The sequence below is a fragment of the Nansenia antarctica genome (assembly GCF_963989245.1).
Source record: "Nansenia antarctica genome assembly, chromosome: 9".
NCBI lineage: Eukaryota > Metazoa > Chordata > Actinopteri > Argentiniformes > Microstomatidae > Nansenia > Nansenia antarctica.
Window position 1 is genome coordinate 18075508 of NC_137679.1, and position 27233 is coordinate 18102740.

Consider the following 27233-nt stretch of genomic DNA (forward strand, 5'->3'; position numbering starts at 1 on the left):
ATGGATCCTGCTACCGAGACCGGCGCCGGGGGAGTGACCGTGAAGGATGAGCTGTCGGAAAAATGTCAGAAGTTGTTTCTGGAGTTCCTGGAGGAGTGAGTGGGTTTGGTTGTTCCTGGAGGAGTGAGTAGGTTTGGTTGTTCCTGGAGGAGTGAGTGGGTTTGGTTGTTCCTGGAGGAGTGAGTAGGTTTGGTTGTTCCTGGAGGAGTGAGTAGGTTTGGTTGTTCCTGGAGGAGTGAGTAGGTTTGGTTGTTCCTGGAGGAGTGAGTAGGTTTGGTTGTTCCTGGAGGAGTGAGTAGGTTTGGTTGTTCCTGGAGGAGTGAGTAGGTTTGGTTGTTCCTGGAGGAGTGAGTGGGTTTGGTTGTTCCTGGAGGAGTGAGTAGGTTTGGTTGTTCCTGGAGGAGTGAGTAGGTTTGGTTGTTCCTGGAGGAGTGAGTAGGTTTGGTTGTTCCTGGAGGAGTGAGTAGGTTTGGTTGTTCCTGGAGGAGTGAGTAGGTTTGGTTGCTTCTGGACCGAAAGCGAACGGTGATCCCAGATCATCTCTGGACAGAGGGAGTCGGAGACTTTCAACAGGGTGGTTTGTTCCCTTTTGACGGCCGTCAAACTTGTCGAATTTCTCTCGCAAAGTCATTTAACAGCAAGTTAAAAGGGAGTTAGGTCAACTTAGCACAAAGCCAACTTTGACCAAATCACGAGTTGGAGGTCAAATGAGCTCTCTTATCTCCCTTCGTAGTTCACCTCTTCACTGCGTCCTGGAAAGTGCGTTTGTGTATATTATTGTTGAAGGTGACAGCTTTCTACCCGCCAGACAGAGGGACAGAGAAGGAAGGGTTGTGTTAGGCTCCAAACTGGCTTGGCGAGGTCATGTTTTATTTCTATAGGATACATGACGTCATTTGTCCATATGACTACAGCCTCGTCTACTGAATCCCCTAATTGACTAATTAATTACCGCCTAAAACCCCCAAACTAAACGCCTTCTAACATCCCAGGATCAGATGCAGAAGCAGGATGCTGTTTGATAGGTTGTGACGTTAGAATTAGAAGGTTCTATCTCCATTTTTGTCAAAATTGAGTTTTTTATTTTTTACATAATCTGATCCATTAGGTGTTTATTAATGCCTGTGTGGTGTTATTTTTAAAATTGAGTTAGTAATTCATAAAATACAAAGGTTCCATCACACAAAACATAATGGAATGTAAAAACGTTGACGCTCAATATCTCTGAACTGCCTTAAACGGAGATAGAACCTTCTCATTCTGTACGGAGATAGAACCTTATCATTCTGTACGGAGATAGAACCTTATCATTCTAAACGGAGATAGAACCTTATCATTCTAAACGGAGATAGAACCTTATCATTCTAAACGGAGATAGAACCTTATCATTCTGTACGGAGATAGAACCTTATCATTCTATACAGAGATAGAACCTTATCATTCTAAACGGAGATAGAACCTTATCATTCTAAACGGAGATAGAACCTTATCATTCTAAACGGAGATGGAACTTTATCATTCTAAGCTCACGAGGTAACACCTTGTTTTAGTGTGTGGAGGTTTTGTCTGGATAAACTCGGGATATAGTTCAGAATAACAGCCTAGGACCGGATGAGCAGATGAATTCATCACTAATCAGATTAAAGCACAATCTGGGACCAATTAAGAGGGTAGAGGATGATGAAAAATAGCTAAATAGACCTGATCACAACGTGGGTCATCCCTATGTTCCCACATTTCTAAGTTATCATACTATCAAGGCAGGAATCTCTGTAGGGCTAGGGTTGAACTGAGGGAACATAGGGCTGAGGGAACATGGGACACCTGACGCTAAAGGATAAAGTAGAAGCCGCACACTCCTTCCAGATGCAAGAAGTGTATATTTATTGACAAGTTTCGGCCAGAAGCCTTTGTCAAGTCTTACAAACAAACTAGTGCATGTCAGACAGGTGTAGGCTAGATTGAATTGGCAACACCTACGTGAGATTACACATTACGTCATACACAGTCGGTGTTACATATAAGTTATCAAAAGGCAAAAAAAGACTGTGGCCTCAGTATTCTGGTCCGTCACCAGCACCTCGCCCAAGTTCTCTGCGGTGTGCGTTCTCTTCTTTTTCAATGAAACTAGACACGCTCCCATGACAGCTCCATGCGCATCACGCATTCTCACCTCAGCTTCACGGTCAGGTTCCAGAACCCAGAGGGGGGGCTGCTGTACCTGCACCTCACCTGTACACCCTCACCCCAGGTTCCAGAACCCAGAGGGGGGGCTGCTGTACCTGCCTGATGCAGAGGAGCTGATCCGGCCGGAGAGGAACACCCTGACCGTCAGCTTCACCAACATAGAGCACTTCAACCAGCAGCTGGCCACCGCCATCCAGGAGGACTTCTACAGGTAGATACCGCTGGTTTAATCTGTAGCCTAGTCTGGTTTAATATGTAGCCTAGTCTGGTTTAATCTGTAGCCTAGTCTGGTTTAATCTGTAGCCTAGTCTGGTTTAATCTGTAGTCTAGTCTGGTTTAATCTGTGGCCTAGTCTGGTTTAATCTGTGGCCTAGTCTGGTTTAATCTGTAGCCTAGTCTGGTTTAATATGTAGCCTAGTCTGGTTTAATCTGTAGCCTAGTCTGGTTTAATCTGTGGCCTAGTCTGGTTTAATCTGTAGCCTAGTCTGGTTTAATCTGTAGCCTAGTCTGGTTTAATCTGTAGCCTAGTCTGGTTTAATCTGTAGCCTAGTCTGGTTTAATCTGTAGCCTAGTCTGGTTTAATCTGTAGCCTAGTCTGGTTTAATCTGTAGCCTAGTCTGGTTTAATCTGTAGCCTAGTCTGGTTTAATCTGTAGCCTAGTCTGGTTTAATCTGTGGCCTAGTCTGGTTTAATCTGTGGCCTAGTCTGGTTTAATCTGTAGCCTAGTCTGGTTTAATCTGTAGCCTAGTCTGGTTTAATCTGTAGCCTAGTCTGGTTTAATCTGTAGCCTAGTCTGGTTTAATCTGTAGCCTAGTCTGGTTTAATCTGTAGCCTAGTCTGGTTTAATCTGTGGCCTAGTCTGGTTTAATCTGTAGCCTAGTCTGGTTTAATCTGTAGCCTAGTCTGGTTTAATCTGTGGCCTAGTCTGGTTTAATCTGTAGCCTAGTCTGGTTTAATCTGTAGTCTAGTCTGGTTTAATCTGTAGCCTAGTCTGGTTTAATCTGTAGCCTAGTCTGGTTTAATCTGTAGCCTAGTCTGGTTTAATCTGTAGCCTAGTCTGGTTTAATCTGTAGCCTAGTCTGGTTTAATCTGTAGCCTAGTCTGGTTTAATCTGTAGCCTAGTCTGGTTTAATCTGTAGCCTAGTCTGGTAGGACAATGTGGTTTAATCTGTAGTCTAGTCTGGTAGGACAATGTGCTGTGTTCATGTTTAACACTAGAACAGCTGTGCCTTTTTTTACCTACTATAAGAGCCGCCTCGGGGGTCAAATGACCATATTCTTTACAATGGGAAGCTGCTACTTACACACAACGACCTTTAGTTGGCGCCGTCTTGTAAATTAGCCTGCCTCCTACAGGAAAAACTGCAAGATAGCTTCATGCTAGCTTATCCTGATGTGATGTTGAAAATGTAAGGATACTGGGTGGTAGAACGCACATATCTAGGAAAGGAATAAATGTTAACGCTTTCCCCCCCTCAGGGTTTATCCGTACCTGTGCAGAGCGGTGCGCTCCTTTGCAAGGGATCATGGGAAGATCCCAGCCAACAAGGAGTTCTATGTGGCCTTCTCTGAGTTTCCCACAAGAATAAAGTAACTATTACTGTTATCACACCAACGCTACCTTCACTACCATGCTAGATAGTTAACTATTACTGTTATCACACCAACGCTACCTTCACTACCATGCTAGATAGTTAACTATTACTGTTATCACACCAACGCTACCTTCACTACCATGCTAGATAGTTAACTATTACTGTTATCACACCAACGCTACCTTCACTACCATGCTAGATAGTTAACTATTACTGTTATCACACCAACGCTACCTTCACTACCATGCTAGATAGTTAACTATTACTGTTATCACACCAACGCTACCTTCACTACCATGCTAGATAGTTAACTATTACTGTTATCACACCAACGCTACCTTCACTACCATGCTAGATAGTTAACTATTACTGTTATCACACCAACGCTACCTTCACTACCATGCTAGATAGTTAACTATTACTGTTATCACACCAACGCTGCCTTCACTACCATGCTAGATAGTTAACTATTACTGTTATCACACCAACGCTACCTTCACTACCATGCTAGATAGTTAACTATTACTGTTATCACACCAACGCTGCCTTCACTACCATGCTAGATAGTTAACTATTACTGTTATCACACCAACGCTACCTTCACTACCATGCTAGATAGTTAACTATTACTGTTATCACACCAACGCTACCTTCACTACCATGCTAGATAGTTAACTATTACTGTTATCACACCAACGCTACCTTCACTACCATGCTAGATAGTTAACTATTACTGTTATCACACCAACGCTACCTTCACTACCATGCTAGATAGTTAACTATTACTGTTATCACACCAACGCTACCTTCACTACCATGCTAGATAGTTAACTATTACTGTTATCACACCAACGCTACCTTCACTACCATGCTAGATAGTTAACTATTACTGTTATCACACCAACGCTACCTTCACTACCATGCTAGATAGTTAACTATTACTGTTATCACACCAACGCTACCTTCACTACCATGCTAGATAGTTAACTATTACTGTTATCACACCAACGCTACCTTCACTACCATGCTAGATAGTTAACTATTACTGTTATCACACCAACGCTACCTTCACTACCATGCTAGATAGTTAACTATTACTGTTATCACACCAACGCTACCTTCACTACCATGCTAGATAGTTAACTATTACTGTTATCACACCAACGCTACCTTCACTACCATGCTAGATAGTTAACTATTACTGTTATCACACCAACGCTACCTTCACTACCATGCTAGATAGTTAACTATTACTGTTATCACACCAACGCTACCTTCACTACCATGCTAGATAGTTAACTATTACTGTTATCACACCAACGCTACCTTCACTACCATGCTAGATAGTTAACTATTACTGTTATCACACCAACGCTACCTTCACTACCATGCTAGATAGTTAACTATTACTGTTATCACACCAACGCTACCTTCACTACCATGCTAGATAGTTAACTATTACTGTTATCACACCAACGCTACCTTCACTACCATGCTAGATAGTTAACTATTACTGTTATCACACCAACGCTACCTTCACTACCATGCTAGATAGTTAACTATTACTGTTATCACACCAACGCTACCTTCACTACCATGCTAGATAGTTAACTATTACTGTTATCACACCAACGCTACCTTCACTACCATGCTAGATAGTTAACTATTACTGTTATCACACCAACGCTACCTTCACTACCATGCTAGATAGTTAACTATTACTGTTATCACACCAACGCTACCTTCACTACCATGCTAGATAGTTAACTATTACTGTTATCACACCAACGCTGCCTTCACTACCATGCTAGATAGTTAACTATTACTGTTATCACACCAACGCTACCTTCACTACCATGCTAGATAGTTAACTATTACTGTTATCACACCAACGCTACCTTCACTACCATGCTAGATAGTTAACTATTACTGTTATCACACCAACGCTACCTTCACTACCATGCTAGATAGTTAACTATTACTGTTATCACACCAACGCTACCTTCACTACCATGCTAGATAGTTAACTATTACTGTTATCACACCAACGCTACCTTCACTACCATGCTAGATAGTTAACTATTACTGTTATCACACCAACGCTACCTTCACTACCATGCTAGATAGTTAACTATTACTGTTATCACACCAACGCTACCTTCACTACCATGCTAGATAGTTAACTATTACTGTTATCACACCAACGCTACCTTCACTACCATGCTAGATAGTTAACTATTACTGTTATCACACCAACGCTACCTTCACTACCATGCTAGATAGTTAACTATTACTGTTATCACACCAACGCTACCTTCACTACCATGCTAGATAGTTAACTATTACTGTTATCACACCAACGCTACCTTCACTACCATGCTAGATAGTTAACTATTACTGTTATCACACCAACGCTACCTTCACTACCATGCTAGATAGTTAACTATTACTGTTATCACACCAACGCTACCTTCACTACCATGCTAGATAGTTAACTATTACTGTTATCACACCAACGCTACCTTCACTACCATGCTAGATAGTTAACTATTACTGTTATCACACCAACGCTACCTTCACTACCATGCTAGATAGTTAACTATTACTGTTATCACACCAACGCTACCTTCACTACCATGCTAGATAGTTAACTATTACTGTTATCACACCAACGCTACCTTCACTACCATGCTAGATAGTTAACTATTACTGTTATCACACCAACGCTACCTTCACTACCATGCTAGATAGTTAACTATTACTGTTATCACACCAACGCTACCTTCACTACCATGCTAGATAGTTAACTATTACTGTTATCACACCAACGCTACCTTCACTACCATGCTAGATAGTTAACTATTACTGTTATCACACCAACGCTACCTTCACTACCATGCTAGATAGTTAACTATTACTGTTATCACACCAACGCTACCTTCACTACCATGCTAGATAGTTAACTATTACTGTTATCACACCAACGCTACCTTCACTACCATGCTAGATAGTTAACTATTACTGTTATCACACCAACGCTACCTTCACTACCATGCTAGATAGTTAACTATTACTGTTATCACACCAACGCTACCTTCACTACCATGCTAGATAGTTAACTATTACTGTTATCACACCAACGCTACCTTCACTACCATGCTAGATAGTTAACTATTACTGTTATCACACCAACGCTACCTTCACTACCATGCTAGATAGTTAACTATTACTGTTATCACACCAACGCTACCTTCACTACCATGCTAGATAGTTAACTATTACTGTTATCTCACCAACGCTACCTTCACTACCATGCTAGATAGTTAACTATTACTGTTATCACACCAACGCTACCTTCACTACCATGCTAGATAGTTAACTATTACTGTTATCACACCAACGCTACCTTCACTACCATGCTAGATAGTTAACTATTACTGTTATCACACCAACGCTACCTTCACTACCATGCTAGATAGTTAACTATTCATCATCCTCCCCCTGCCTCACCCACCTTGTCCCCTCCACCCTCCTTCCCCCCCCATCCTTCCATCCCCTCCCCCATCTCACTGCAATCTCCCTCCCTCCTTCCCTCCACCATCATCCTCCCCCTTGCCTCCCTCCTTCCCTCCACCCTTCTCCCTCCCTCCCTCCCTCCTTCCCTCCATCATCCTCCCCCTGCCTCACCCCCCTTGTCCCCTCCACCCTCCTTCCCTCCCTGCCTCCCTCCTTCCCTCCCTCATCCCTCCCCCATCCTCCCCCCTGCCTCACCCCCCTTGTCCCCTCCACCCACCTCTCCCTCTCTCCCTCTCTCTCTCCCTCCCTCCCTCCCTCCCTCCCTCTCTCCCTCTCTCCCTCTCTCCCTCTCTCCCTCTCTCTCTCCCTCCCTCCCTCCCTCCCTCCCTCCCTCCCTCCCTCTCTCCCTCCCCTCCTCCAGGATCAGGGAGATGGCGTCGGCCCGTATCGGCTCCCTGCTGAGGATCAGCGGCCAGGTGGTCCGGACCCACCCCGTCCACCCGGAGCTGGTGAGCGGCTGCTTCCTGTGTCTGGACTGCCAGGCGGTGGTGAAGGAGGTGGCCCAGCAGTTCCGCTACACCCAGCCCAGCGTCTGCAACAACCCCGTCTGCGCCAACCGCAGACGCTTCCTGCTGGACCCCAACAAGTCACGCTTCGTCGACTTCCAGAAGGTTAGAGGGGAGGGGAGGAGGGGAGGGGAGGGGGGAGGAGGAAGGGAAGGGAGGGAAGGGAGGAGAGGAGAGAGGAGAGGAGGAGGGGAGGGGAGGGGAGGGGAGGGGAGAGAGGGGGGAGGAGGAAGGGAAGGGAGGGGAGGGGGGAGGAGGAAGGGAGGGGAGGGGGGAGGAGGAAGGGAGGGGAGGGGGGAGGAGGAAGGGAGGGGAGGGAGAGGAGGAGGGGGAGGAGAGAGGAGAGGAGTGGGTGTGTGTGTGTGAGAAATTGTCCATGTGAAATTGTGTGTGTGTGCGTGTAGGACTAACAATTCCACATTTTGTTGTACAATTGTCTCAGAAATAATTGCGATTAACAATATAATTGTTTCACTGTTATGTGACCCAGATAATGTAATAATAATACAGCAACCTATGAAGTAAACCACGCCTCTTTATTATCATGAAACATATTTTTGAACAAACAATTGAGCATGTATCCTCATCAATAAAAAAGTGAGTGCTCATCAATAAAAAAGGGACTGCGTGTCATCTAGTTGTGTAGTTATGTGTTTTTAGCTTGTTCATGTTCTGTCAGCATGTTGTGATTTATGTGTTTAGAGGAGCTGGGGGCCGTTCCACTATGCGAGATTAACTCTGATCCAAGCAATTAACTCTGATCCAGGTTTAAATAAGCTTGCGGTCGGTTCCATCAATGTGGCTCAAATAATTCGCTGCTTGGTTGCTATGCAACATATCCTTCTGAGTCAGATATAATTAGCCTGGTCCCGAGCAGACTTACAGGCTGGCTAACGTAATGCGTGCGTCAAAACAGCTCACAGGCGGAAACTACATCCCGAACGACAGTTCCTCAAGTGTCTTTTAGGAAATATTAGTTCCCACTTCACACGAGATAGATAGATTAGATAGTTTGACTGTGTGATAGATAGATAATTTGATAATTTGAAAGTGTGATCGATCGATAGATAGATAACCTGATATTTTGAAAGTGTGATAGATAGATAGATCGATAGATAAATAAATTAAAAAGTGTAAAAAATTAAATTAAATAAATAGGTATGTCTATCAACTTGCATTGCTTTTGTCACAGCGGTCTGGCTGGTGCAGTGGTTAAGGCAACCAGCTAGAGTTCCGATTTATTTTTAATTTTTTTAATTTTATTTTTTACATTTAACCGAAGCCTTCATGCAAATCGATTTACAACATATATATATCTGTCTAAGTGAATCATCTATCCATCAGTAATCGTAAGAAAAAATAATCTATGCCAAATCCAGGGTCTAGTTTAAGAACATAATTTACTCAGAAAGGCTTCAAACACCATTGTAATCGTGTCAGTTCTTGTAAATTAGCCTGCACCATCATTTTATAGCCTATATACTTACTATTACTATATTTTAGATGAGATTTTAGATTAGATTCAGACAACGAAATGCAATAAAAAAGTGTGTCTGAAGAGGGATTCGAACCACCGTCTTAAAAAGACGAATAAATACCACGGCAGCGGTAAATACCACTAGGCCATCGTGACGATAAGACGATTTTAGCCTGCTGCTGATATCACCACTGTAGTAAATATTCATTTATTAAAATATGAACATATAACAATAACTAGGGCTAGTATGACCTACGCATTTAATCGGTCAGCAATTTCTTGCCAAACCATTTCCCTCGCCTTGTTAATTGCGGGAGTATTGCACTATTTTACATCTTGTTTTTCCGTCTTCATAAAGATCAATAATTCGGAATGCTGCGCAAATGTAGGACCCCTGCAGAGTGGAGTATCTTCATTTCGACAGATCGACTCTTTGGGGCTCTTTATGTCTGCGTGCACGCGCCCATATCGAGGATTTGTAAGCCGGTGTTCTGTGAACAGTCTGAACGCTCATGACACAAGCCTGATCCTCGTTCGAGGAATCACCTGAGGCTTGAATTCCAATCCCGAGTAGCCTGATCGCCTGATTTATTTCAATCGCCGATATACTAATCCACTTTAGTGGAACGGCCCCCTGATGTTGTTAGCTAGCTAGCTAACATGATGTTCTTTGTTGTTAGCCAGCTAGCTAGCTAGCATGTTGGAGCACAGTCAACATTGCCATTAGACAATTATTTCATAATTGTTACAGGCCCACGCCTGTGTGTGTAGCCTTATTGTGTGTGTGTGTGTGTGTGTGTGTGTGTGTTTGCAAGCAGCAGCACAATCATCATCGTGTGTGTGTGTTCTACTTTGGCTTGTGTGCCTGCGTTTGTGTGTGTGTGTGTGTGTGTGTGTGCCTGCCCCCTCCCCCAGGTGCGTATCCAGGAGACCCAGGCGGAGCTGCCCCGGGGCTCCATCCCCCGCAGCGTGGAGGTGGTGCTGCGGGCGGAGGCGGTGGAGTCGGCCCAGGCGGGCGACCGCTGTGACTTCACCGGGACGCTCATAGTCGTACCTGACGTGGCGGCGCTGGCTGTGGCTGGTAGGGGCAGCTAACCCTACTAACTAACCCTAACCCTACTAACTAACCCTACTAACTAACTAACCCTAACCCTACTAACTAACCCAACTAACTAACTAACCCTTACCCTACTAACTAACTAACTAACCCTACTAACTAACTAACCCTACTAACTAACAAACTAACCCTAACCCTACTAACTAACCCAACTAACTAACTAACCCTAACCCTACTAACTAACTAACTAACCCTACTAACAAACTAACCCTACTAACTAACAAACTAACCCTAACCCTACTAACTAACCCTACTAACTAACTAAATAACCCTAACCCTACTAACTAACCCAACTAACTAACTAACCCTAACCCTACTAACTAACTAACTAACCCTACTAACTAACCCTACTAACTAACAAACTAACCCTAATACTACTAACTAACCCTACTAACTAACAAACTAACCCTAACCCTACTAACTAACCCTACTAACTAACTAACCCTAACCCTACTAACTAACCCAACTAACTAACTAACACTTACCCTAACCCTACTAACTAACCCTACTAACTAACAAACTAACCCTAACCCTACTAACTAACCCTACTAACTAACTAACCCTACTAACTAACCCTACTAACTAACTAACCCTACTAACTAACCCTAACCCTACTAACTAACTAACTAACTAACCCTACTAACTAACTAACCCTACTAACTAACTAACCCTAACCCTACTAACTAACCCTACTAACTAACCCTAACCCTACTAACTAACTAACTAACCCTACTAACTAACTAACTAACCCTAACCCTACTAACTAACCCTACTAACTAACTAACCCTAACCCTACTAACTAACCCTACTAACTAACTAACCCTCACCCTACTAACTAACTGGCTGTGGCTGGTAGGGGCAGCTAACCCTATGACCCTACCAGACATAAACCCCTAGCCCCTAGTCCCTAGCTCCTAGCTGCTAGCCCCCAGCCCTTAGCCCCTAACTCCGTCTGCTGTCAGGCCTGCAGAGTCACTCCCCATCTTCTGCCGTAGACTAAAGACCTCCATCTCTTCAGGCTGCACCTTAACTGTCCCTCCTGAACAGATATCTCTCTGGTCTGCTTCCTCCCTCTCCCTCCCCCTCCCCCCTCTCTCCCTCCCCCCCCTCCCCTCCCCTCCCCCCCCTCTCCCTCCCTCCAGGGACCAGGTCAGAGACCAGCACCAAGGTGACGGGGGGGCGGGAGGGCTTCGAGGCGGACGGCATCGCGGGGCTGAAGGCCCTGGGGGTCCGGGACCTCTCCTACAGGACGGCCTTCCTGGCCTGCTACGTGGCCCCCACCAACCCCCGGGTACCTACACACTACACCATACACACTACACCCTACACACTACACACTACACCCTACACACTACACCATACACACTACACACTACACACTACACCCTACACACTACACCCTACACACTACACACTAGACCCTACACCCTACATACTACACACTACACCCTACACCCTAGACACTACACCCTACACCCTACACCCTACACACTACACACTACACACTACACACTACACCCTACACCCTACACACTACACCTTCCTGGCCTGCTACGTAGCCCCTACCAACCCCCGGGTACCTACACACTACACCCTACACACTACACCCTACACACTACACACTACACCTTCCTGGCCTGCTACGTGGCCCCCACCAACCCCCGGGTACGCCCTACACCCTAGACACTACACACTACAGCACCGCTGGACTGGCCATACAATCTTTCTGCCCGCTGGCAGATGGGCCGCGCTAGTTTTGGGCAGGTCGGGCCGCCTGACACCCCCCCCCCCCCCCCCAAAAAAAAAAAAAAAAAAAACTAGCGCGGCCCAAAATAGCACGGCATCAACTAGCGCTGAATCAAGCGGCGGCCCCCATTTATACTAACACATGGGCTGGCCCAATCACATGCTTAGGCCCTGCTGTCCATCGGCCTCCTCCCCCACTCTGATCCCTCGGCCGACAACCCAAGTACAGTGTCATGTTAGTAGATAAGATAGTGAAAGGGGGTGCCCAGAAAATTAGGGAGAAAAAAAGTAAGAAGCTAGCAGAGGATGCCTCAAAATGTCAGAAACTGACAGATATGTTCTCTGCATCGACTGTGGGGGCTAGGCCTACTACAGCTGCGGCTGCCACAGCAAAATATTTACCGCTAACTAACGTTAGCACTGATGTGCCGTTAGCAATTGAGGAGGAGACAGGACACAGCTAGAGAGGTAAGCAATGTTGTTACTTGGTTTTACAAAAGCAAAGTTATGTTAGTCGCTTGCATTGGCCAGATTAAGGGAGCAGCAGCAGAGAATGTCTTATGACTTATGCTAACCCGTACAGGCAGCATGATTGCATTGCGCTTCACCAGGACTTGGCTGGAATTCATGCACACACAGTGATCTCTCTCGTGGTGTAACGTTAGTGCTGCTTGGCTGTGGACTCTATAGCTAACGTTAGATGGGGGTGTTCTGCATTTTGTGACTTTCTATTTTGTTGCTAGCTAGCAAGTTGAGGTATCACTGTCACTGACATAAATGCAATACCAACAATGGGTGTTAATAATACTTTTTATTTGAAAATATATATATAAAAAAAAAAATATCTACACTAGCCTAGTTCAGAACTAATGAATGCTTTTTATTGCATGGAGAAATAAAACTCATGCAGTCTGCAACCCAATAATGTTGTCTTGCAACCTTCCATTTGAAATGACTGGGCTTCTGGTGTAACATAATGCAATCATGCAGCCTGTGTGTACATGTACCGTATTTTCCGCACTATAAGGCGCACTTAAAAGCCTTTATTTATTTTTTAAAACGACAGTGCGCCTTATAACCCGGAGCGCCTTATATATGGATCAATTTGTTAATTGGTTGATCCATACTGGTTGTACACGGCGCTCAAGGCGCTCTGTCAAAATGTTTCAGTACGACTGGTAAACTACAAAGCCGCACCGCTTGCAGCATTACGGTAATCAGTAAACACCGGTGTTGTGCCTACTCACAGTCCCACACCACAAGACCCCAAGTAAAGAAGACTAAACAGAGTTTCCGAGGGAACAAAGCGAGATGGCCACAGTTAGACACAGTTAGACACAGTTAGAGGACAAACACAGTTAGAGGACAAACTCGAACAGTGGGTTGTTGAACAGAGAGCCGCAAGTAGAAGCGTCTCTACAGTCACTATTCGAATGAAGGCAACAGCGCGAGCACGGGACATGAACATCGATGAATTTCGAGGCGGTCCTTCTTGGTGCTTTCAACTTGAAGTTGAATATATCGATATAATAAACAACAGTTTAACGATCACTAAACACTTATAATGTGTGTATTGGATTCATTATTCTCGTTTGCCGGAGGCTACCGGTAAGGGAGGGTTGAAACATACTTTCGTTTTAGCTCGTGTTCAAAAGTAAGAACTGTGTGTTCATCTTGTTATGTGTAGTTATGTGTTTTTAGTATGTCGATGTTGTCATGTATGTTGTCATGTTATTAAAATACAGTTTGGACCTTCGTAGCGATGTGTTTTGTTAGCAGCGTTCGTAGCTGTGGCTGCGTTCAGATTCAGAGTCACTTTTCTCCCATTCAGTGTTTGAGGTGAACCAACATTCAAATACGCCTGTCGTGTTCAATCTTTCTCTGATTTGAATGTATGACACATCATTTGAAAGCTTACAATCTGTAGTTTAAGCATGTGTACAAACTGAAAAATGACGTTACACATTTCACCAGGAGCTGTCACATATTGGTTGTTGGTTATAATTGTATAGCCTATTGGTTGTTTTCTGGTGTTTTATTGTTTTGCTCTGTTTGTAGTCTACTTGATGTATTTTTATCAGCTGTTGAATCACCACAGCGGTTAATCCACTAATAGAGATAATACCAGATTGAAAATGCTTGTAGCTAACTACTCTATAGCTCGTGGTCGCAGCTATTGCGAATTGCTATTCACGCGAGTCAGCTGTGAATCACCGCAGGTCCTTGACGCTTGTTGCAAAAATGGATGACGAACGGCTGATACTTGAGGTGGAAAAAAAAAAAAAATTTTGACAGTGGAGCAGGTAGAACATTGACGGTGAGAACGCTCAGGTGGAGCATGGACCACGGGAAGTTGACACAACACCGATGGAGAGGTGACGCAACGCAGTAGGTGGAGCTTGGGCGTAACGCAACCCCAGTCAAACGTTTGACTGCAGTATTTTCTATTCTATGCGCCTTATAATCCGGTGCGCCCTGTATATGAAAACAGTTCTAAAATAGGCCATTCATTGAAGGTGCGCCTTATAATCCGGTGCGGATTATAGGGTTTTTTACAAATGGTACATTCAACAGACTGCCAGCATGTTGATCGGCGGTGTCGGACCGATTGTGTTGGGCCGGTCTGAGCCACATGGCAGGGCCTAATTTTTGTCCCAGTCCAGCCCTGCACTACACACTACACCCTAGACCCTAGACCTTCCTGGCCTGCTACGTAGCCCCCACCAACCCCCGGGTACGCCCAGACATAGCCCTGATGGACCCCTCCACCCTAGACACTACATCCTAGACCCTACTCCCGATACCTTAGACACTAGCCCCTCGACGCTCAATGGGGCAAGGAGTTTTTGAAAAGGCGGCAAACTGTCTATCCTGAGGTGTGTGTGTGTCCGTGTCTGTGTGTCCGTGTATGTGCATCCGTCCAGTTTGGTGGTAAGGAGCTGCGTGTGGAGGACCAGTCAGCGGAGAGTGTGAAGAGCCAGATGACGGTGCAGGAGTGGGAGAAGGTGTTTGAGATGAGCCAAGACAAGAACCTCTACCACAACCTCTGTTCCAGCCTGTTCCCCACTATACATGGTACTGACTAACCTTAACTACCCCTAACTAACCTTAACTACCCCTAACTAACCTTAACTAACCCTCTACCACAACCTCTGTTCCAGCCTGTTCCCCACTATACATGGTACTAACTACCCCTGACTAACCTTAACTAACCCTGACTAACCCTGACTAACCCTAACTACCCTTAACTACCCCTGACTAACCCTAACCCTCTACCACAACCTCTGTTCCAGCCTGTTCCCCACTATACATGGTACTAACTACCCCTGACTAACCCTGACTAACCCTGATTTTTATTAATTTAATTTTGCCATTAGCAGACGCTTTTAATCCAAAGCGATTTAGAATCAGAATCAGAAGACTTTATTGCCATGACATGTAAACATGTTAGGAATTTGGTTTGAGACAATGGAGCACGGTTTACAGCAGGACAGGTGCAAGACAGGACAAGACAGTGCAAACCAACATCAAAGTGCAAGAGTCATAATTAATATAAATATAAAGTGCAGAGATCAAGTGTTCAAGTGTTCATATCCAGACAGTCCAAAGCTCTCTGGGTGGGGGTGGAGGGAGGGTAGATAGATAGGGGTCAGTTCAGGGGGGGGGCCAGCGGCATTTAGGAGCCGGATGGCTGTGGGGAAAAAGCTGTGTGCATGTCAAGCCTTCACAGTTTTTAGGGACCGCACCCTCCTGCCTGAGGGGAGCGGGGCGAAGAGACCGTGTCCTGGGTGTGCGGGGTCAGCTATGATCTTCCTGGCCCTCCCCAAAGCCCTACTTTTAAACAGGGCCTCAAGGGGGGGCAAAGGGCAGCCAATCACCCTCTCCGCCGAGCGTATCACCCGCTGCAGCTTGGCCTTGTCCTTGGCCGCTGCAGCGGGGAACCAGATGATGATGGCGGAGGTGACGATGGACTCAATGATGGCCGTGTAGAAGTTCACCAGCGTGGTCTTTGGAAGGTGGAATTTCCTGAGCTGCCTCAGGAAAAACAGTCACTTCTGGGCCTTTTTTGTGAGGGCGTCGATGTTGGGCCCCCACTTCAAGTCCCGAGAGACTGTCACCCCAAGGAAGCGGCATGACTCTACTGTGGTGACTGGAGTGCCTCCCAGTATGATTGGAGAGGGAGGGGGTGGGTTCCTCCTGAAGTCCACTATCAGCTCCACTGTCTTAAGAGCATTCAGCTCTAGGTTGTTCCGGGTGCACCAGGAGACTATGACTATGGCTATGGCTGAATTACAGGGACATTCCTGGAGTAATTGAGGGCAAAGTGCCTTACTCAAGGGCACACTAGTAGTGGTGTGGTTTCAGGCGGGATTTGAACTCACAACCTTCCGATCACGTCCAACTCACTATCCACTAGACCACCACTACCCCAGTGCCCAGTACACACACACACACACACACACACACACTACACACCCTGACTAACCTTAACTACCCCTAACTAACCTTAACTAACCCTCTACCACAACCTCTGTTCCAGCCTGTTCCCCACTATACATGGTACTGACAGGGTTAACCCTGACTAACCCTAACTAACCCTGACCATATCTGGTACTGAGTTTATGTAATTATAATTAATAACAGTTTATTTACAATGCAATCAACTTGTCAATCAATTGCGGGAATGTGGTATTTTCTGCTCTAGACACGGGGTCAGCCATAGTCACCCCTGGAGCAATTAGGGGGTTAAGTGCCTTGCTCAAGGGCACATGCAGCTCCCTTCTGAGGCGTGGATCGAACCAGCGACCTTCGGGTTGCTATCCGGCGTCTAACCTCTAGGCTACCTCCCTTGCCCCTTGTTATTAGCACACATGTTGTTATGCTGAATGTGGGATGTTGAAGTTGTGTGTAAACAATGTTTTGGCTTCAAGTATGAAAACGTGTGAATGAAACACGTTTAAAAACCCCTCCCTCTGTTGCCAGGCAACGACGAGATCAAGAGGGGCATCCTCCTGATGCTGTTTGGGGGCGTTGCCAAGACGACCATGGAGGGCACGTCACTGAGGGGCGATGTGAACGTCTGCATCGTAGGAGACCCCAGCACCTCCAAGAGCCAGTTCCTCAAGTACACACACACATACACACACACACACTACACACAGACGCACACTACACACACACACACTACACACACACACATACACTCATAGGGCTTTCACACCGGCAAAGAACCGTGCCGGTTCACGTTCGCGAACCAAGTCTGGAACCGGCCGGCGCGTTCAGACCGAAGCTCAATTGGTTCGGAACCTGAAAAGTTGGTTCGCAGCGGGCACCAAAAAATAGTGGTTCTCAAGCGCGAACCAAAACGTAGAACAGTCACGTCGTCAGTGGGTGTGTCATATTCTAGGCTGCAGAGACCAGCAAGGAGGAAGTAGACAAAATGTAATCTAATCTAAATCTAATCATTAGTGATCAAAAACAATATCAAAAGTGTCATTATTCTCTCTATCTTCCTCACATGCTCAGCAAACACACACGCGCGCGGACATGCGCGAACGCGAATTTCGTAAGCCATTTCTATTCCAGTAACGGAGCAGCTGATTAGTAAAAGAACGCATATAGAAAGTGTATTTTGTTTTGTTTCACAGAAAATTGAGTTTATTTCAGATACTGTGGTGGAAGATATTATCCTCTTTTCCAGTGAAGTAGCTGCCATCTAGTTGTGACATTTTTGTTTATCCCGCCCCTTCATCACCCAGCGTTGATGACGCGGATGGTTCAGGTTACACTGGTATGAACGCGGGCTCGTTCGCCAGACAGCACCAAGGTTCGGAGGTTTCCGAACGCGAACGCGAACCGGCACGGTTCTTTGCCGGTGTGAAAGCCCCCTGACAGACGCACACACACACACACAGACGCACACATACACACAGACGCACACTACACACTACACTACACACACTCTACACACACACTACACACACTACAGACACACACACACACCACACACACTCTACAGACAAACACACACACCTCTACAGGGAGGTATTCAATCAACGTCACTAAAGGAAAAACTAGGCTTGTTTGATCTTGTGTGTGTGATGTTAACCTGTGTGTGTGTGATGTTAACCTGTGTGTGTGTGTGTGTGATGTTAACCTGTGTGTGTGTGATGTTAACCTGTGTGTGTGTGTGTGTGATGTTAACCTGTGTGTGTGTGATGTTAACCTGTGTGTGTGTGTGTGTGATGTTAACCTGTGTGTGTGTGATGTTAACCTGTGTGTGTGTGTGTGTGATGTTAACCTGTGTGTGTGTGATGTTAACCTGTGTGTGTGATGTTATCGTGTGTGTGTGTGTGTGTGTGTGTGTGTGATGTTAACCTGTGTGTGTGTGTGTGTGTGTGTGTGTGCAGACACGTGGAGGACTTCGCCCCCAGGGCGGTGTACACCAGTGGGAAGGCCAGCAGCGCCGCCGGCCTGACAGCAGCCGTGGTCAGAGACGAGGAGTCTCACGAGTTCGTCATCGAGGCCGGAGCCCTCATGCTGGCTGACAACGTAGGCATCGCCACGGCAACAGCTTTTATCTACCGTGTGTGTGTGTGTGTGTGTGTGTGTGTGTGTGTGTCAGGGGAGGCTGGTGGAGGTAGAAATCGGAGGTCAGGCCAGCCTCCCTTGCTGTGTTGCTACAGGACAGAAGCTACTGTGTCTCCATTGGCTAGTTTGTGTCTGACCAAATTAAAATGACATGTGGGGTTCCACAAGGATCAATCCTTGGCCCCCTCCTATTCAATCTCATTTCAGTCGTGTGTGTGTGTGTGTGTGTGTCTCTCTCTCTCTCTCTCCAGGGAGTGTGTTGCATCGATGAGTTTGACAAGATGGACATAAAGGATCAGGTGGCCATCCACGAGGCCATGGAGCAGCAGACCATCTCCATCACCAAGGCTGGCGTCAAGGTACACACACACACACACACACACATACATACATACACACACAGTCAGATGGTTAGGTTATGATGCCTCTTCACAACTCTCTGCCTCTTCATTACTTCTTGCACTTGTTCTTATTGACGATGACTGATGTATAGTTGTTTCACTTACTTCTGTGTGTGTGTGTGTGTGTGTGTGCGCATGCGCCCGGAGTAGGTTGGCCGCAGGTACACCTCGGGAAGCTGTTTGTTTGCTTTTGCGATATAAAAACATAAACAGGCTTGTATGAACATCTAGACGCATGCACACCCGTTGTAATTGCCACCGTTAATGCAATAGGCGCAGATTAGAGATGCAGTGGCAACTTATATGGACAATGTGCTTGATCGCGTGTATCAAGCTAGCCTACAAGGAAGCTCTGCTCACCGGGAGAGTTCACCAGCTGATGAGTCCTCGGGACCCCTCTCGCGAAGAACCGGGGGGTGAGGCGTCAGACCCGGCGACCTTTCTGCAGTATGTCCGCCCGCTGTCAGAGCAGCAATGGATGGCTTTTCAGGCCCTTGAGAAGAGCTACCGGCACCGATTGAACATCAAGCGGCTGCACGAGAGGATTTATGTTTCCTCGGGGGATCCGGGGAAGTGGATGCGGCTCGCGGCTCTGCTGAATGGAATATTTTTTAAGAACAGAGTTTTTACATCGCAAAGCCATGGGGGTAAACCATTCAGCTTGCAACTCCTGAAATACTCTGCAAGAGTACTGAAGAAATTCCCTCCAGTGCGCCCGTGTCCTGACGTTTTAACGTCGGTCTCTACATCTGACTGGATACGCGACCAGCTATGTTTCATGCGCGACACCGTTCTGCCCTCGCTACAGAGAGAGAGGACCGCGAGCCGGAGTCGCGGTGGGAACCGCGGGGTGAGCAGGAATAAACTGGCCTATCTCTGGTCGCACAGGAGATCAAAGGCGATCCAAGTCATTTTAAACAACAGTATGTATCCCGATCCCCCTCCCTGCCCGAGTGACATTACAGCCATACAGAATTACTACGATACAAAGTGTCAAAACAACCGGTCAGGTGACGACCTCCCACCACCGCCTTGGCATGGGGAGGTGACATTACCCAATCCACCTTTCCTCCCTGACACCTCACACTTCACCGTCCAGGAGGTGGAGTGTGTTTTGCACAGCCTTCCCAACAACAAGGCCAGTGGCTCAGATGGGGTGACATACGAGGCACTGAAATCCACACAGTCTTGTCAGACATTAACAACTGTTTTTAATGTCTGTTTGGAGAATAAGCGAGTTCCAGATTCATGGAAAGGAGCATTGATACATCGCATCCCAAAGAAAGGCAATATCCCTGAAGATCCAACAACATGGAGGGACATCTCTCTTCTCCCTACCATCTATAAGGTGTTCATGAAGTGCATACTGGCCCGAGTCCTGCCCTGGTTGGTGGATGCTAACATCTTGTCCACCAAACAGAAGGCTTACATCAGCAGGATGGGTATGGATGAGCATGTGTTCTGCCTTAAGACAGGGATAGATGACTTTAAACATCAGTCATGTAAACTCTTTACAGTCTTTCTTGATTTTAGAGATGCTTTTGGGACATTAGCTCACAATATAATGATTAGATCACTGGAAGAGATACAGCTACCCCAGCTATTCATTGACATTGTGAGAGATGTGTACCGAAGCTCCACCATCCAAGTAATCTGTGGGAAGCAGCTCACTCGCCCAACACCACTTCAGACAGGCATTAAAACTGGCTGTCCATGGAGCGCGGTTAATTTCATAATTGCCATCAACCAGTGGATTAAGTGGCTGTGTCAGTGTGCCCCTGAGGGTGTCATCTCCCCCAACCCAGTGCAGGGCTACGCAGATGATGTTGTCCTGGCCTCCAGGGAAGAGAGCGTCATCAAGAACATGCTCTGCAGGACGGATAGTTTTTTGGAATGGTCTGGCCTGGAGGTCAAAGCCAGCAAATGCGCTGTCCTGTATGAGAGGCGGAGTGGGGGGAACAGGTGGTACCACTCAAAAACAGACACACCCCCTGTGTTCTCTTTAGCAACACAGCCCATTCGTGTAAATTCTCTTCATGAGACACCCATATCTTGGACATAAAATTAACATCGCAGGAGAGTGGAAGGAGCAAGTCAATAACATCCTGACTGAGTTCACTTCCAGGCTGGACTTGATAGACAATTGTCCTCTGCCACTAACTATGAAGTTAGAAGCCATCAGGCAGGTGGCCCTGTCCAAAGTTCAGCACCTCTTCTCCAATGTCCACATCCCCCAGAAAGTGCTGTGTGAAATGAACAACAAGACTGTGAGCGTAGTGCGCAGGTGGCTTGGACTCAATTCACACAGCACCCGTGACATCATCTTTCATCCCCAGTGGGAGGGAGGGCTAGGGGTCCCCGATGTAGAATGGATCTACACCAGCATGAGAATTTCCGCTTAACAACGACGACAAGGACGTCAGGGAGCTGGCCCGCTCCTCCATGTTCCTGGACCTGAGGAGAAGGAAGGTCCCAGTTGCCAGGGGGGCGGAGCCCCACTTCCTTGGGTTCAAGAGGAAACCCAGCGGAAAATTGGACACTCATTCCGCTGGTTTTGGAGTTTGGTCTGATTGGCCAGACCTGAATGACCTCCGTGTCCGAGCCGGGGTGTACCTGGAGTGGGTGCGGTCTGACTCTGAGACTGTTCGGGTCTCAGAGAACTGTATATCTGACCCTCTCACACAGGTCAGGGCAACAGCCTCCTTTGCTGGACAGAGCCACCAGCTAACATCTAGAGGGGCCAGACGGACTCTCATGGACCTTCATCAACATCAACAACAACAACACTGGACTGGTCTGAAACTCCAGGGAAAACTGGCATGTCTTCCCACAGCTGATCACTCTGTTTCTCATTCTTTTCTAAAAAAAACACTGCACTCGATGAGGACTGTCATATTCACAACCAAGGCCAGATTACAAGTCCTTCCTACCAGACTCAACCTCTCTATTTGGTTTCCTTCCACTCAGGTTCCTCATTGCTTGCACCACACCACAGAACAGGTTACAGAAACACTATCACACATCTTGAATGGCTGTTATGTTTACAAAGGAATGTTTAGCACGTCATGACAGAATTGTGAGCCTTATAGTAAAGGACATATCACTCCACTTCCCAGTTACAGTGAAAATGTATACACATGCTTGTGTCAATGCATCTATGTTCAATTTCTGTAATGACCAATGTCACTTTTCACAGTTGTCTGCTAACACACCAGATGTTATTGTTGTTAATGAAGAGTCCAGAGAGGTGTCTGTATTAGAGGTAGCATGCACCTTTGATATAAGCCTAGAGGAAGCCTTCATGACTAAGGTCATGAAATACCAGCAGCTTGTAGATACCATCTCAGAGCTAGGCTATAGGTGTACGCTATTAGTCTTTATATTTGGCAGTCTTGGACATGTGCACAGATTGGTTGTCAGAGGACTACGTCTACTGGGAATGTCCAAGGGAGAAGCAAAAAGGCTCAGCAAGTATTGCTCTGTCTCTGCGATTATTGACAGCCGCCATATATGGCGGAGACGGTGTTACTTGTACCCGTGAGTCTTGTCCTGTTGTATGTGAAAGACATTGTCCATGTCTGTTTGTGAATGCATCCCATCTGTGCCTTCAGTATTTGTGTCCCTGTATACTTGTTTCTATGTGGACATAAATAAATGATTAAAATGTGATAACCTGTGTGTGTGTGTGTCAGGCCACCCTGAACGCGAGGACGTCCATCCTGGCAGCAGCCAACCCCATTGACGGCCGCTACAACCGCTCCAAGTCCCTGAAGCAGAACGTCAACATGTCAGCGCCCATCATGTCCCGCTTCGACCTCTTCTTCATCCTCATAGACGAGTGTAACGAGGTGGGAGGCCGGGGGAGGCTGGGGGAGGTAGAACACCAGGGGAGGCTGGGGGAGGTAGAACACCAGGGGAGGCTGGGAGAGGTAGAACACCAGGGGAGGCTGGGGGAGGTAGAACACCAGGGGAGGCTGGGGGAGGTAGAACACCAGGGGAGGCTGGGGGAGGTAGAACACCAGGGGAGGCTGGGGGAGGTAGAACACCAGGGGAGGCTGGGGGAGGTAGAACACCAGGGGAGGCTGGGGGAGGTAGAACACCAGGGGAGGCTGGGGGAGGTAGAACACCAGGGGAGGCTGAGGGAGGCCGGGGAACTGGGGAAATCACCTAGCTCGACCTGATCCTAGATCAGAGAAAACAATCTGGCCCCTGCATTTGAACAAAACTCCATCATCTCAATGTGTAAAAACCTCATTTTAGGTGAGGATGCTAAACTATTAGCTTCAGACTTGCAGCTGTTGTGTTTGATTCAGTGTGTTGTTATTGTAAACTACTACTAAGGCCTGTGTGATTTCAGTGTGTTTTAAGTTAGCATCGAAGCTAGCTGTGACATCGCTAGGGTTTTGCTGCTTTACGATAACCAAAAACAAAATGGCGGCCTGTCCTGATCCTGATTCAACCGGGTGACTGTGTCTGTCTGTCTCTGCTTCCGTGCACCTCCTCCTGGTTGCCTAGGTAACGGACTACGCCATCGCCCGGCGCATCGTGGACCTGCACTGCCGCGGCACGGAGTCCGTACAGCGCGTCTACGAGACGCAGGAGATCCAGAGGTACATCCTGTTCGCCAGGCAGTTCCAGCCCAAGGTAAGCCCCGCCCCTTAACCCCACCCCCAAGGTAAGCCCCGCCCCTTAACCCCACCCCCAAGGTAAGCCCTGCCCCTTAACCCCTCCCCCAAGGTAAGCCCTGCCCCTTAACCCCACCCCCAAGGTAAGCCCTGCCCCTTAACCCCACCACCAAGGTAAGCCCCGCCACTTATTATTATTATTATGTATTATTACACACACACACCCTCCCTCCCTCCCCAGATCACCCCCGAGGCCCAGGAGTTCGTAGTGGACCAGTACCACTAACACCCTCCCCCCTCCCTCCCTCCCTCCCCCCCCTCCTCCCTCCCCTCCCCCCCCTCCCCCCTCCCCTCCCCCCCCTCCCCCCCCTTCCCCAGATCACTCCAGAGGCCCAGGAGTTCGTAGTGGATCAGTACCACTAACACCCTCCCTCCCCTCCCCCCCCCCTCCCTCCCCTCCCCCCCCTTCCCCAGATCACTCCAGAGGCCCAGGAGTTCGTAGTGGATCAGTACCACTAACACCCTCCCCCTCCCTCCCCTCCCCCCCCTTCCCCAGATCACTCCAGAGGCCCAGGAGTTCGTAGTGGATCAGTACCACTAACACCCTCCCCCCCCCCTCCCTCCCCTCCCCCCCCTTCCCCAGATCACTCCAGAGGCCCAGGAGTTCGTAGTGGACCAGTACCACTAACACCCTCCCCCCTCCCTCCCTCCCCCCCCCCTTCCCCAGATCACCCCAGAGGCCCAGGAGTTCGTAGTGGATCAGTACCACTAACACCCTCCCCCCTCCCTCCCTCCCCCCCCCCCCCCTTCCCCAGATCACCCCAGAGGCCCAGGAGTTCGTAGTGGATCAGTACCACTAACACCCTCCCCCCTCCCTCCCCCCTCCCTCCCTCCCCTCCCCCCGCTTCCCCAGATCACCCCACAGGCCCAGGAGTTCGTAGTGGATCAGTACCACTAACACCCTCCCCCCACCCTCCCTCCCCCTCACTCCCCAGATCACCCCACAGGCCCAGGAGTTCGTAGTGGACCAGTACCACTAACACCCTCCCTCCCCCCTCCCTCCCTCCCTTCCCCCCTCCCTCCCCAGATCACCCCAGAGGCCCAGGAGTTCGTAGTGGACCAGTACCGGGCCCTGAGGCAGAGGGACGCGGGCGGCAACGGCAAGTCGGCCTGGAGGATCACCGTCCGCCAGCTGGAGAGCATGCTGCGTCTGTCTGAGGCCATGGCCCGCATGACCTGCTCTAACCTGGTATGACCCCTACATGACCCCTACACCCCCCCTGACCTGCTCTGACCTGGTATGACCCCTACATGACCCCTACACCCCCCTACACACCCCCCCTGACCTGCTCTGACCTGGTATGGCCCCTACACCCCCCCTGACCTGCTCTGACCTGGTATGACCCCTACACCCCCCCTGTCCTGCTCTGACCTGGTATGACCCTTACATGACCCCTACACCCCCCTACACACACCCTATGTGACCCTATGACCTGCTCTGACCTGGTATGACCCCTGTGTAAATAGTACCTACAGCAGGCTCGACTTATTAGAAGTTGGCACGCAAAACGAGAAGACAGTTACAGCGGAGTTCCTGAAGCAAAACAGGATATATCACGAGATCGCCCGTGTACCGGGAGAATCCTGGTACTCAGTCCCTTCCCTGAGGCGCAAACGCCGGCGTAAGGACCGTAAGCAACGACGGGGCTGCCGGGGAGGCCTGTTAGCTAGGCTAAGACGGAGCCCTGACAAACCTGCTTTGCCGAGTATTTTCCTTTCCAACGTCAGGTCCCTGACGAACAAGATGGATGAACTGAGACTACAAGTTGCCAAAAATAACATCGTAGGAGATAGCTGTGTGATTATTCTTACCGAAACCTGGCTAAATGACACTATCGTGGACTCAGCTATTAGCTTGGAGGGACGGACATTACACCGGGCGGACCGCACACAGCTCAGCGGCAAGTCAAGAGGGGGTGGGATCATAATATCGACGAAGGATAGCTGGTGCTTAAACACGAAAACTGTAAGTAGCCACTGCTCCCCAGACCTGGAATACTTGACTGTTAAATGCCGACCCACATACCTCCCGAGGGAGTTTAACGCGGTGTTCATTACATGTGTGTACATAGCGCCTAGCGCGGACGGTAGCCTAGCATTGGCGCGGCTATATGACGTCATCAGTGGTCAACAAAGCACTGATCCACAGGCTATTCACATCATAGCAGGAGATTTCAATCATGTCGACCTGAAGGCAGTACTACCCAAGTTCTATCAGCATGTGAAATGTGCAACAAGAGGAGAAAAAACACTGGACAAGGTATACACCAACATCAAACGTGCTTACAAGGCTAGTCCGCTAGCTCATCTAGGCATGTCTGACCATGTGTCAATCCTCCTGATCCCTGCATACACTACCATGGGGAAAAGTGCTCCCATCACCACTAAGACTGTCAGAACCTGGCCAGAAGGGTACGCTCCACTGCAGATCTGCCTAAATGACACCCTATGGCAGGAATATGAGCATGAGGACCTGGAACAGTACACGTCGTCGGTTCTGAACCACATAGTGAACTGCACCAACTCAGTCACCGTGGACAAACGGGTCCGGGTCTACCCCAACACGAAGCCATGGATGACTGGGAAGGTCAAAAAACTGATCAACGAGAGGGACAACGCCTTCTTCGCAGGGAAGAGCACACCGCTGTACAGCTCCACCAGGGCCAACCTAAAGCGCGGAATCAAAGCGGCCAAGGCAGACCACAGAGAGAAGATTGAGGAATGCCTCCTGAGCAACGACTCCAGGCGGATGTGGCAGGGGGTTCAGCAGATGACAAACTTCAGAGCCAACAGGCTCACAGCCGCAGAGGACGACCCCCTGCTGGCGGGAAAGCTGAACACCTTCTACGCCCGGTTCAACGAGGGGCGAACGGAGGTAACCGCAACACAAACACCACTCTCTCCAGCTCTCAGCAGCCTCACCCTCACAGAGCATGAAGTGAGACGCGTACTGAAGGCGGTGGACCCCAGGAAAGCCTCGGGGCCGGATGGCGTCCTGGGACGGGTGCTGAGAGATTGGCCGACCAGCTGGCCGGGGTTTTCACCAACATCTTTAACCAGTCCCTGTCCCAGGCCACCATCCCACCCTGCCTGAAAACCTCAACTATCATCCCAGTCCCGAAGAAAAGCACGGTGAGCTGCCTAAACGACTACCGCCCGGTGGCACTCACACCAATCATCATGAAGTGCTTCGAGAAACTAGTCCGGGCCCACATACTCACACGCCTCCCGCCCAACCTGGATCCATACCAGTTCGCCTACAGAGCCCACAGGTCCACAGAGGACGCCATCGCGACGACTCTCCACGCCACTCTATCCCACCTGGAGAGGGGAAACAGCTACGCGAGACTGC

The 27233-nt window shown here is 48.1% G+C and overlaps 1 protein-coding gene across 1 annotated transcript; it reads left to right on the forward strand.

The window, feature by feature from the left end:
* LOC308165418 (maternal DNA replication licensing factor mcm6-like) lies at positions 1 to 25076 on the forward strand (the record flags this gene model as incomplete). Its single annotated transcript, XM_080539574.1, has 13 exons — positions 1 to 95; positions 2252 to 2398; positions 3667 to 3777; positions 7720 to 7969; positions 10257 to 10422; positions 11601 to 11749; positions 15129 to 15279; positions 17188 to 17329; positions 18615 to 18756; positions 19047 to 19154; positions 22889 to 23044; positions 23712 to 23840; positions 24909 to 25076. 13 exons carry the CDS (start codon positions 1 to 3, stop codon positions 25074 to 25076), a joined length of 1914 nt encoding a protein of 637 aa, XP_080395700.1.
* Between the last annotated feature and the right edge of the window lie 2157 nt (positions 25077 to 27233).